Source organism: Lynx rufus, unplaced genomic scaffold, assembly GCF_022079265.1.
Source record: "Lynx rufus isolate CCGP_SWC_20201006 ecotype Redwood Valley unplaced genomic scaffold, mLynRuf1.p SCAF_5, whole genome shotgun sequence".
NCBI classification, from domain to species: domain Eukaryota; kingdom Metazoa; phylum Chordata; class Mammalia; order Carnivora; family Felidae; genus Lynx; species Lynx rufus.
In genome coordinates, this window is record NW_025814867.1 from 100268388 (window position 1) to 100282335 (window position 13948).

Sequence of the window (13948 nt, forward strand, 5' to 3'; positions counted from 1 at the left end):
GAAAAAGGACCCCTTGTGCACTATTGGTGGGAATGCAAATTAATGCAGCCACGGTGGAAACAGTATGGAGTTTCCTCAAAGAAATTAAGAATAAAACTACCCTAAGATACACTAATTGCACTGGGTATTTACCCAAAGAATTTGAAAACACTAATTTGAAGGGATATATAGTTAATACTCAAATTGCAATAGTCAATTTATGGAAGCAGCCCAAGCATCCATCAATAGATGAATGGATAAACTGAATGGGTAAACAAGATCTAGTATATATGTATATACAATGGAATATTATACAATGGAATATTATTCATCCATTAAAAAAGAATGAAATCTTGCCATTTGCATCAACATGGATGGATCTAGAGAGTATAATGCTAAATGAAATAAGTCAGTCAGAGAAAGACAAATGCCATATGATTTCATTGGAATTTAAAAAACAAACAAACAAACAAACAAAGGGGGGAAAGAGAGAGAGAGAGAGAAACTGAAAAACAGACTCTTAACTTTAGAGAATAAACAAGTGGTCACCAGAGGGGAGGAAGATGGGGGGATGGGTGAAATAGGTGAAGAGAATTTAGAGTACACTTACCTTTTTTTTTAAATGTGTTTATTTATTTTTGAGAGAGAGAGACAGAGACAGATAGCGAGCAGGGGAGGAGCAAAGGGAAAGGAAGACACAGAATCTGAAGCAGCTCCAGGCTCCAAGCTGTTAGCACAGAGCCCGATGAGGGGCTCAAACTTATGGACCATGAGATCATGACCTGAGCTAAAGTTGGATGCTTAACCAACTGAGCCACCCAGGAGCCCCAGGAGTACACTTATCTTGATGAGCACTGACTAATATATGGAATTGTTGAGTTACTTTATTATACACCTGAAATTAATATAACACTGTATATTACATACACGTCAATTAAAACTTATAAAAGAATAATGTTAGACAAACTATACCATCTAACTTAAAGCCTTATTATAAAACCTTATAATCAAAACTGTGTGGAATGAGCTTAAGATTAAGACAATATAGATCAGTGGAATAAGGAAGAAAATCCAGAAACAGATTCATATATACACAGTCAATCGATCTTTGACAATAATATCATTTTCAACAAACGATCCTGAAAATTCCAAATATCCACATGGAAGCTATGAGCCTTGGCCCCACACACTATGCACAAAAATTGATTTGGAATGATTGTAGACTTAAACATAAAAATTAGAGCTATAAAAATTCTAAAGGGACACAAAGATCTTGATGTAGGCAAAGATTTCTTAGCAGGACACAAAAAACACTAACCATAAAAGGAAATACTGATAAATGGAATGTCACTAGTATTAAAATCTTCTTCTGTTTTAAAGGACACCATAAAGAATATGGAACACAGACGGTGGGGAATTTTTCACAATATCTATCTGAAAAATTACTTGACAATGGAACTTATAAAGAATTCTTACAACTCAAAAATGAGAAGACAAACCACCAAATTAAAAATTGGGCAAAATGGGGTGCCTATGTGGCTCAGTTGGCTAAGTGTCCTCCAACTCTTGGTTTCAGCTCAGGTCAGGATCTTGAGTTCGAGCCCTGCATCAGTCTCTGCGCTGGCAGCACAAAACCGGCTTTGGATTCTCTCTCTCCGTCTTTCTCTCTGCCCTTCCCTTACTCAAGCTGTCTCTGTCTCTCTCAAAATAAATAAATAAACTTAAAAAAATTGTTTTTAATTACACAAAGGATTTGAACAAACATTTCACAAAAGAAGCACATAGAGAAGATGTTTGATATCATTAGCTCTCAGAGAAATTCAGATTAAAAGTCGTGATGAGGTATCACTACATACCCACTACTTCGGCTAAAAATAAAGATAATGAGTACCACGTATTGGCAAGGACGTAAAGCAACTAAAATTCCCACCCGTGGCTGATGAGACTGTAAAATGTCTCAACCCTTTCTTATAAAGTTAAACACACAATTACCGTATTACCCAGCAATACCACTCATACATACTTACCCATGAGAAATAAAAAGCAACATACACAGTGTCTTGTATATTCTTAATAGCCTATTCCTGATAGCCAATATTCTGATCATTGCTAGCATTGGCATTTTACTGTTAGTTAAAAAGTTTACTTCTCTAAAATAATGTATTTTTAGAAATATTCATATCTTTAGTTAAAGTTTAAATAATTTTTTATACTTTATTTTCTTTTTTTTTCAGAATCTATAACAATAATAAAGAACATCTCATTGGAGCATGTAGCCTTTTAATATTTAATTTATGACAAGATCACACCAATATTTACTACTGTACACATCTTATCAGATTTCCAGGCAACAACATGAATGTTACATCATTTAAATTCTTAGTTTTAATGTTATACGTAAATGAGAAAACCTTATCTCCTTAAACTATAGGTGTACAGAATGAAATATTAAATTTGTATCCTCCTTTTTTCAGACATGTTTTATTCCCAAAAGTCACTTGTATGAAGCTTTTGAGCAATGTTGTCCTCACATTGAATATAAAATGTGGCTAAAACTTGGTCTTTCTATTACTGCCAAAAAAATCAGGGAACGTTTATCTTATAAGGTAAGAAGTGTTTGTATAAACTCACTCTTCTCTCTGAATGGAGTTTTATTAAAGTACTGTTATTAACTATTTAGGAATTTATATTAAACCTTATAAACCATAGGTTATGAAACTGTGTTTTCCTTGTAGGATTGGAACTACAAGATGCAATTAAAACTCTGTAACGTCTGCATAAAGGACATACCAAAGAACACCAAAACTGATATCTATGATGAAACTGTAATCTATGTCATCCTCATACATGGAGCTGTAGAAGATTGTCAGTTACGGAAAGCTTATAAGGCACCTTCTTTAATTCCTATAACATGCTATCAGGTAGGGAAATGTTGATTCATGTCTTCGGGTCAATATGCCATATGTCCAACAATGTGTTAACATTACAAAAATTGCCACTTTTCCACCTTTCCATCCTCTCCCTTTCCCTTACCACTCCAGAAGCACACATACACAGCACACACACCCCAAGTTCGCTGATACCTTTGGCAATGGGTAGCCCAAACACCAAGATATCCCTGTTCAATGTTAATGAGGCTGGCCAAGTTGTACCTCTTGGCTATAGTTAGATTTTGGTGCTGTTGTAAATAACAAAAGAGGGTCTATTAAGTTCATTTACACAATGCAGAAGGACCACTTTCTCTGGACTGCATCAACAGTACTCTAGAAAGGCTCTGCCAGGCCCATGCTGAACTGAGTATCAGTGGTATTTCCTCAGCTACTTTTCAAGTGAATATAGAAGTGAAAGACTCCTCATATTTAAGCTCTGTGTGTGTGTGTGTGTGTGTGTGTGTGTGTGTTGGGTAGCAAAAGAGAGGCACATGTCAGGAGGAATCAGGGGACATACAAAATATAGCTACAGAAAGTAAATTGAAAGAGGTACCCAGAGTCAATTAAATTAGGCATATATTTTTAAGCAATTAATATATGACAGAAACAGTGCTAGATGCTAAAGTGATCAAGACAAATGAGATCTGCAGCTTGCCCTCAAAAAATCTGCCAACTAAGTGAAAAGAAAAACATATAAATTTATTAAGAAAACGTGTGCAGCTATGATAGAAGTACTTACAGGGTAGATTTGAGACACAAGAAAAACATGAGGTGAGGATAAGAGGAATCCCAAGGTGAGAAGGGGTCACAAGAAAAAATTTTCTGAGTGGACGCCACCAGCACCAACGTGATAGCCACATGAGAGGAAGTAAGACATTACTCTTAACTGTGGTGCTCCCTACCTCTATGCTTGAATACATAATAACAGAGCTTGGGTGTGGGTGCTGGTTGGGAATTTAGATGGCCAACTAAGAGATTCTCAAGGGAGCCTAAAACTTACCCAAGTCTGTCTACTCTCCTAGACAGAAAGCCCCACTTACTGTAGATTTGAGTACCAATGTGATTCAAAAAATACCAAAACCACCCACAGGTTGAAGGATTTCTTGAAATCCACTATTTTAAAAAAAAATTGTTTAATGGTTATTTAGTTTTGAAAGAAAGAGAGACAAAGCGTGCGCAGGGAGGGGCAGAGAGAGAGGGAGACACAGAATCAGAAGCAGGCTCCAGGCTCTGAGCTGCAGCACAGAGCTGTGAGATCATGACCTGAGCCCCATTAGGACACTTAAGTAGGACACGACTAAGCCACACAGGCACCCTGAAATCCACTATTTTTTAAACTTTCTTTTCGCCACATAGAAAATCTCTCTGGGTGATGTTTTAAAGGACCATTAATGATTAACTCTCAATCATTTTTCTCATTTGTAAGAGAAATGAGCGAAACTTTAAAAATCAGGGAAAGTATATGGAATATTGAGTTTCAAAAAGCCAACACATCCAGGTACTTTAAGGTAGCTGTCTCATATTTATGTTTACTTTTCAGCCCAGATATTTAGAGAGGTCTTGAGATAGTTAGGAGCTTACCAGAGAAACATTTAATTGTATGACATATACTCATTTATTACCTTATATTCTGTCAAACTTCAGGTGCAAGGTACTGAAGATTTCACAAAGGTAATGATTGTTCAAACTTTCGTTGATGTGAAAAAATTCAGATGGAACACTAGAAAGTATGTACCTTCACATAAAGCATCTCTTCCAACAACACCAACATGTGAGTTAGATTTCTTTGAGTAACTGAGAACTTACTTTCCATTTATAAAATACACATAGATGTATTTGGGAACTATTGTATGAATTCTATCTAGAGCATTGAGAAATAATTTTAATTGCCATATTTGATATCCAATGGGTGAATTCAGACTGAGAATATCCATGTTATGGTAGAAATTATTCTATATTTCAACTATAAGAATAAACATGTATAATCATGTAATCAAAATAATATGGGGGAAAAGTTTAATGAGAGAATTTTAGCTCTTCCCCCAAATTAAAATATTTTATATAGTAGTAATAATGACAGTAGTGTTGCACTGCATGACTGTTCCAATTACCAGTGGGCCCGGCATTCATTCTCAACACACATTAACATAAATGTGTTTGAGACGATAGAACAACAGGTAATTTTTTCTCTTTCCAAACTTTGTTTGTTACATAATCTTTTTTAAAATGTACTTATTTATCTATTTTCAGAGAAAGAGAGAGAGAGCAAGTAGGGGAGGGGCAGGGAGAGAGAGAGAGAGAGAGACAATCTCAAGCAAGCTCTGTGCTATCAGCACAGAGCCAGATGCAGGGCTTGAACTCATGAACCGTGAGAGCATGACCTGAGCCAAAATCAAGAGTGGGACACTTAACCAACTGACTCACCCAGGTGTCACTACATAATGTTTATAATAAAAGACTTTTAAGCCTTTTTTGAAAAAGGTGACCCTTCTTCCCACCAATTGAGTTTACCACCAATTTCAAATCACAGGCCCTGAGTGTGAATGATTAAACCTGGTCTAATGTGATAGTTGGATTAATTGAAATAGTCCTTTGTTTCAGTGCTTGAACTAACACAGTCTTTTTTGAACCAGCTACAAGCAGACTATATAAAGATCTTCAATGTGAAACAAAGAGTGAGGTAAGTTAAAACAGTACTTTTAAAAGCTTTATTTTGGGGGAAAAGAGTGTCTGGAATTTAAACTCTTAATTGGGAGGAGTTTACCTGCTAATCATTTTACAGATTTCGATATGAGCACTGTCTCTTAGACTAGGGTACAGTGGCAATTGTATTTATATTTTTAGCTAAATATTAAATGACAAAGAGAAAGAAAGTTCAGAAGATACCAGAATGTTCCTTTTGAATCACATTAGCAACCACGTACTACTGGGGTGGCAAGGGTTGTCATGTACATAAGCTCCTCCCATGTTTCCACCTGGGGCTGAAATTTTGACTGGTCTGAAGCCTTCATTGCTACCTTGGCTTTGCATCCAGGAGCTCCCAACCTGAAGACAGTTTGCCCGATTATCCACAAGGCCTGTCACAAAGCAGGAGCTCAGTAATAAATGCACTAATTTAATCTACCCCAGGCTAACCTAAGTTCTTCAGAAAATCCCCTAAATATTAATTTTACACTCTGCTATGAACTTTGATAGGTCATTTGGGGATCTCCTGGGATCTTCAAAATCCTGGGCCAACTTTACAGCAAGATCCCAAGTTATGAAACACTGTAGGGCCCTGGAAATGAAACTGGGGCAGAGGAATAAAATGGAAGTACCTCACTACATCTACACCAGCATGCCTGTAGACTGAATCTTTGAGAGTTCCAGATAGGGTAGAGAATTTATTTTTAAATCTAGTTTGTGCCAAGCTGTTTGTATTACTCCAGGAGATGCTGATTATAGTACCCAGAATCTGAGAGATGTCTGCTAAAAATATACAAGCCAGAAAATTGTGTATTTGGTTATTAGAAATAGGTTTTACATCAAGTCCATTTTGCCCATTAGCACTGCATATGTAACTCTGAGAACGCATGCTCCTTCTCCCCTGAATCTCTACTCACAAATGTATGTTGAATGAAAGGTGATTACAGGTTCTGTGGGGGAGGCTGAAGGTGTTTCTCTTGTGTCTCTCTGATCTTCAAGAGGCCAACACTTCTTTTAAATACTCATTGCCCATCCCCTGCATAAAAGCAGGAAGTTCACTCCCTCCCTTAATATTTTGGGGTCTTTCTGGGGCACCTGGGTGGGTCAGTCAGATAAGCATCTGACTTTGGCTCAGGTCATGATCTCGTGGTTGAGAGTTTGAGCCCCGCGTGGGGCTCTGTGCTGACAGCTCAGAGCCTGGAGCCTGCTTCAGATTCTTTGTCTCCCTCTGTCTCTGACCCTAGCCCGTTCAATGCTCTGTCTCACTCTGTCTCGAAAATAAATATATCATCTAATCAAAAATCAGCAAGAAAACAATGGCTTTGAATGACACATTGGACCAGATGGACTTAACAGATATATTCAGAACATTCCATCCTAAAGCAGCATAATATACAGTCTTCTCCAGTGTAAATGGAACATTCTCCAGAATAGACCATATACTGTCACACAAATCAGCCCTAAGTAAGTACAAAAAGATCGAGATCATACCGTGCATATTTTCAGACCACAACGCTATGAAACTCAAAATCAACCACAAGAAAAAATTTGGAAAGGTAACAAATACTTGGAAACTGAAGAACATCCTACTACAGAATTAATGGGCTAACCAAGCACTTAAAAAGGAAATTAAAAAGTATATGGAAGTCAATCAAAATGATAACACCAAAACTGAAAACCTTTGGGATGCAGCAAAGGCAGTCATAAGAGGAAAGTATATAGCAATCCAGGCCATCCTAAAGAAGGAAGAAAGATCTCAGATACACAACCTAACTTACACCTTAAGAAGTTGGGGAAAGAACAGCAGATAAAACCCAAAACCAGCAGAAGACAGGAAATAATAAAGACTAGAGCAGAAATTAATGCTATTGAAACCAAAACAAACAAACAAACAAACAAAAAACAGTAGAACAGATCAATGAAACTAGAAGCTGGTTCTCTAAAAGAATTTAAAAAATTGATAAACCACTAGCCAGTTTGATCAAAAAGAAACAGGAAAGGATCCAAATAAATAAAATCAAGAATGAAAGAGGAGAGATCACAACCAACACAACAGAAATAAAGACAATAATAAGAGAATATTATAAGCAACTATATGCCAATAAAATGGGCAATCTGGAAGAAATGGACAAATTCATAGAAACATATACACTAGCAAAACTGAAACAGGAAGAAATAGAAAATTTGAACAGACCCATAACCAGTAAGGAAATGGAGGTAGTAATCAAAACTCTCCCAAAAAACAAGAGTCCAGGGCCAGATGACATTCCAGGGAATTCTACCAAACATTTAAGGAAGAGTTAACACCTATTCTCTTGAAACTATTCCAAAAAATAGAAATGGAAGAAAGACTTCCAAACTATTTCTATGAAGCCGGCATTACCTTCATTCCAAAACCAGAGACCCCACTAAAAAGGAAAACTATGGACCAGTTTCCCTGATGAACATGGATGCAAAAATCCTCAACAAGATATTAGCCACCCAATCCAAAAAACCATTGAAAAAATTATTCACCACGACCAAGTGGGATTTGTACCTGGGATGCAGGGCTGGTTCAATATCCACAAAACAATTAACATGATTCATCTCATCAATAAAGGAAAGGACAAGAACCATATGATCCTCTCAACAGATGCAGAGAAAGCATTTGACAAAATACAGCATCCTTTCTGGATAAAAACTCTCAAGAAAGTAGGGATAGAAGGAGCGTACCTTGAGATCATTAAAACCATATACAAATGACCCAACGCTAATATCATCCTCAGTGGGGAAAAACTGAGAGCTTTCCCTTTAAGGTCAGGAACAAGACAGGGATGTCCACTCTCGCCACTGTTATTCAACATAGTACTGGAAGTCTTAGCCTCTGCAATCAGGCAACACAAAGAAATAAAAGGCATCCAAATCAGCCAGGAGGAGGTCAAACTTCCACTCTTCTCAGATGACATGATACTTTATATGGAAAACCCAAAAGGTTCCACCAAAAAACTGCTAGAACTGAATCATCAATTCAGCAAAGTTGCAGGATATAAAATCAATGCACAGAAGTCGGTTGCATTCCTATACACCAACAATGAAGTGACAGAAAGAGAAATCAAGGAATCGATCCCATTTACAGTTGCACCAAAAACCATAAAATACCTAGGAATAAATCTAACCAAAGAGGTGAAAAATCTATACACTGAAAACTGTAGAAAGCTTATGAAAGAAATTGAAGAAGACACAAAAAAATAGAAAAAGATTCCATGCTCCTGGATAGGAAGAACAAATATTGTTAAAATGTCAATACTACCCAAAGCAATCTACATATTCAGTGCAATCCCTATCACTGTAACACCAGCATTCTTCACAGAGTTAAAGCAAACAATTCTAAAATTTGTATGGAACCAGAAAAGATCCCGAATAGCCAAAACAATCTTGAAAAAGAAAACCAAAGCAGGAGGCATCATAATCTCAGACTTCAAACTGAACTACAAAGCTGTAATTATCAAGACAGTATGGTCCTGGCACAAGAACAGACATTCAGATCAATGGAACAAAATAGAGAACCCAGAAATGGACCCACAAACGTATGGCCAGCTAATCTTTGACAAAGCAGGAAAGAATATCCAATGGAATAAAGACACTCTCTTCAGCAAGTGGTGCTGAGAAAACTGGACAGCAACATGCAGAAGAATGAACCTGGACCACTTTCGTACACCATACACAAAAATAAACTCAAAATGGATGAAGGACCTAAATGTAGGACAGGAAGCCATCAAAATCCTCGAGGAGAAAGCAGGCAAAAATCTCTTTGATCTTGGCTGCAGCAACTTCTTATTCAACACATCTCCAGAGGCAAGGGAAACAAAAGCAAAAATGAACTACTGGGACCTCATCAAAATAAAAATCTTCTGCACAGCGAAGGAAAAAATCAGCAAAACTCAAAGACAACCAAAAGAATGGGAGAAGATATTTGCAAATGACATATCAGATAAAGGGTTAGTACCCAAAATCTACAAAGAACTTATCAAACTCAACACCCAAAAACCAAAGAATCCAGTGAAGAAATGGGCAAAAGACATGAACAGACACTTCTCCAAAGAAGACATCCAGATGGCCAACCGACACATGAAAAAATGCTCAACATCACTCATCATCAGGGAAATACAAATCAAAACCACCTCACACCTGTCAGAATTGCTAACATTAACAACTCAGGCAACAACAGATGTTGGCCAGGGTGCAGAAAAAGAGGATCTCTTTGGCATTGTTGGTGGAGATGAAAGCTGGTGCAGCCACTCTGGAAAACAGTATGGAGGTTCCTCAAAAAACTAAAAATAGAACTACCCTACCACTCAGCAATTGCACTACTAGGCATTTATCCAAGGGATACCAGTGTGCTGTTTCGAAGGGACACATGCACCCCCATGTTTATAGCAGCACTATCAACAATAGCCAAAGTATGGAGAGAGCCCAAATGTCCATCGATGGATGAATGGAAAAAATGGATAAAGTATGACTCGGCAATGAAAAAGAATGAAATCTTGCCATTTGCAACTATGTGGATGGAACTGGAGGGTATTATGCTAAGTGAAATCAGTCAGTCAGAGAAAGACAAAAATCGTATGACTTCACTCATATGAGGACTTTAAGAGACAAAACAGATGAACATAAGGGAAGGGAAACAAAAAGAATATAAAAACGGGGAGGGGGACAAAACAGAAGAGACTCATAAATATGGAGAACAAACAGGGTTACTGGAAGGGTTGTGAGAGGGGGGATGGGCTAAATGGGTAAGGGGCACTAAGGAATTTATTCCTGAAATCATTGTAGCACTATATGCTAACTAATTTGGATGCAAATTTAAAAAAATAAAAAGTAAAATTAAAAAAAATTTTAATAAAAAAATAAATACAAACATTAAAATTTTTTTTTAATATTTTGGGGTCTTTCTGGGGAATCTTTTCCTCAAACATTTCCTGGTTGTTGCTCAGTGCCTGGAACTGTAGACCGAATAACATAGGAGCTGAGAATATAGGCTTTGGCATGAGATTCCTGGTTTGCTTCCTGGTTCCATCACTTATTAGCCACGTGATCTCAGACAGTTTTCTTAACCTGTTTAAGCATCACTTCCTGCATCTATGCAACAGGAATGATAACCATACGTACCTCGTGTAGTGCTGCCATGCAGATTAAAGAAATGGAAAGTACACTGCATAGCGTTTGGCACATAACAAGCAATCTGTACCCATTAATTTCTGTTACTCTCTGCTAACCCCTTCTTAACATGGTAGACTACTCCAAACTTCTTGTGCCCTCCAGGTACTAAATTTCTAAAACAATAGGGATACAGTCATCTCTTCTAATTCTCCCAAACATGGCTGCTGCTGAAGTCTAGGAAATAACAAAGGGAAATTACAATTTCAAAAATGAAGAAGATGAGGAGAACACTTAAGACAAAATGTTAGATTGCCGGAGTCCAACTCCAGCAGGTCCAGGGGCTCCCGAAGGATGAATGACATCGGTGAAAAAGTGAAAAAAATAAAATAAAATAAAAATAAAAATGGACTGGCTGCTTTATTGTGTTGAACTGGCTGCTTTATTGTGGCAAACGTGGCATTATATATTTGTTAGCAATTTCCTTGTAGCATGCGTCATCTATGTTTTCTAGCATTACCTAATTCTAAAAATGTTCCTATGGGTAATCACCCTTTAAGGAATAACATGGTTATTTTCTCCTAACGTTCCTTCCTGCCCTTTGCTTATTGATTAATTTCTTACGTTATTTTCATTATGTATCTACATTGATCTATAATCTATAGAGCATTTGCTTTGCTGTTTTCATGAAAGGTCATCTATCTCTCAACACCTGAAGTGGAACAGTTACAGGGACATGACCTCTTAGTTGTTTCCCTGAACCATTTGTGGCTTGAGGAACAAAAATGTTCCCCTTGGTGTGAGATGCCAGGAGGGGGCCAGGAGGGCCTTAGGAACCACACCTCATACATTCTCAGAGAGGCAATGCACCTAGGAACTAATGGACCATTCTGTACTTTAACCGACTAGGTTCAGTCATCATCTAGAATGCCTCCTGGGGGCCAAGTGGGCCTAGGAGTTGGAGTAACTTGTGCCCATAGATACACTCCTCTGTTGCCGGTGTGGGGCTTTCAAATCCATTTGCCCCTCCTTGGCTGGGAAATATATGGGGCTATCCTTCCTTCAGGTAGAGGAGTCTTCATAGGGGGTGGCAAGGGCTAAATGTAGGGCCGCACAATTTCCTTGCGGAACCTTATTTCTTTCCCCAATAGTTCTTTTCCCAGGGGGCCTGTCTAGGGCAATTCCCCAACAGACAATTCCCCAGGTACTTTTATTAAGGCCAAATTACATAAAAGCGGGAGTACAAGAAGCTTCACTGTCTATGGGCCGCCCTGCAGTCCCGATCCATCCACTGCCTGGGGCCCTGCCATCAGGCTGGTTGGATAGCTCGGCTTCCAGCATTAGATGATACCTGGAGGCCACTGGTTAGCCTTTCTTTCTCCTTAGCCTGGGCAGGCTGCCTCACTCGTAGGAGTCAGCTTAATAGTAGATATTGAAGAACTGAGTGAGAAGCCAGGGAAGCTAATGATCTCCCTGTACAGATTCCCCCAAAGTGCTCCATTTTCATAATTAAAAAAAAAAAAAACTGATTGCGTGAGGCGGTTAATATAGAGAAAATAGTGTGGAAGTGAGAGACAGTTTATTAAATGGTAAAAACATCACCGAGTGAGTCTTATGGAGACAATTGTCAACTTGTGTTATTTAGTAAATGCTTTTTCTCCCTGATGTTAGATCCTGGTTATGGGTGTTTCTGGGCCAGTTCCCTTCCTCCTCCCCCAACCCCTCCTCCCACCACACCCTAGAACTGTGGCTATACCTTTACATAATAAAAAGTCCCATGCCCCAAATCCAGCAGCTCCTTACAAAGTGTTCTGGCGTCCAGGATGGAGCACACAGCGCTGCCAATGCCAGAAGTTCTAATTCTCAGTCCCCTGCTCTGTAGACCAGATTTGACATCTGTCCTGCTTTATAAATCTGACTCTTATTAATAGTCTCAGAATTTGACTCCTATCTCCTATCTCCATTTCTAGATTCAAGAATCTACAGGGCTATTGGATAGTATCAAGGAGGAAATGGACGTCTATGAGGTCATCTAGAATAAAACTAAATGAAAATCTGGTAAGCTGCCTCAGTTTCCTCAATGTGATCCAGATAATGCCTGTCTCTGGAGATACAGGCTAAAGCCATGTTCGTGTGGCTCTTTTGTGACAGTGTGAATTATATCACTTTCCACTAGCCATTATTTGCAATATGGTCACTTTCCAATAGCCAGTTCATTCTTCTAATGACACTATTTCCAAATTCTAACTTGGAAAATTAACTTTAAAATAAGATTCCTTGATCTAGATTTCTGACAACTTTATAGACTCATGGCCTCCTCTCTACATTCTACTACTTAATTGTACATGCAAAACTGGCTGCCCCCCAATCCAGGAGGTCATTTTTCAGGCTGCCATGTATGATGGAAGATATAAACAGGTAATTCGTGATGACTTTAATTTTCAAGTTTCTGTTCTAGTTAAGGAAGCAAAACTGATTAGAAGGCAGTTATATAACAACACAAGATACACTGTGGAGAGTGGCAGCTTAAACTCAAAGGAATCCAAAGAGAAACAACTCCTGTTTTACATAAACACAGCCTTTGTTGAGAAGGGAAGAGGATGTTTAGAAAAGGGACACAAGACAGCAAGACGTTTAGGGAGTAGACCAGTCTGGCTGTTGGTTGTTCAAAATGCAGCACCAATGGGGAAATATATATATATATATATACACATATATATATATATATATACATATATATACATATGTATATATACACACACATATATACATATGTGTGTGTATATATATATATGTATATATATGTGTATATGTATACACATATGTATACACATATGTATATGTAATGCCTGAAGTTCCGAAACCTCCCACAAAAGTCCACCAGAGTCGTAAGTCAAAGCCAAGCGGCAAGGGTCGTTTATTGCAGGTTCGAACCTGGACCTCTGCGCACTCGTTGCCGGTGACGCTAAGAGTTCCCGATCAGGGTTGGTACAGCGTTTTTATAGACAGAGACAAATAGCACAGGGGAAGTTTCAAATTATGAGGGGCCTGATTAGTTGATTTTAAAGTAAGGACATTTGTTGTTTTCTGATTGGGCGTCCTTTGTCTGTCCTTTGGCGGGAAGGCTTTGTCCGTTGTTACTTGTGGCAGGAGGAAAAAGGGGGAAGGGGGAAGGGGGTAGGTGAGGAATGTGCTAAGCAAGCAGGTTTACAGAAGCG

The 13948-nt window shown here is 38.3% G+C and overlaps 1 protein-coding gene across 1 annotated transcript in view; it reads left to right on the top strand.

Annotated features, from left to right (window-relative positions):
• SLC9C1 (solute carrier family 9 member C1) overlaps nt 1-12766 on the top strand; it is an 87208-nt gene extending 74442 nt beyond the window's left edge. The window contains exons 23-27 of the mRNA XM_047100320.1: nt 2454-2585; nt 2715-2900; nt 4554-4680; nt 5543-5589; nt 12701-12766. Of these exons, the coding sequence (XP_046956276.1) occupies nt 2454-2585; nt 2715-2900; nt 4554-4680; nt 5543-5589; nt 12701-12766 (558 nt within the window). The remainder of the gene's footprint in view (nt 1-2453; nt 2586-2714; nt 2901-4553; nt 4681-5542; nt 5590-12700) is intronic.
• Nucleotides 12767-13948: the final 1182 nt, after the last annotated feature.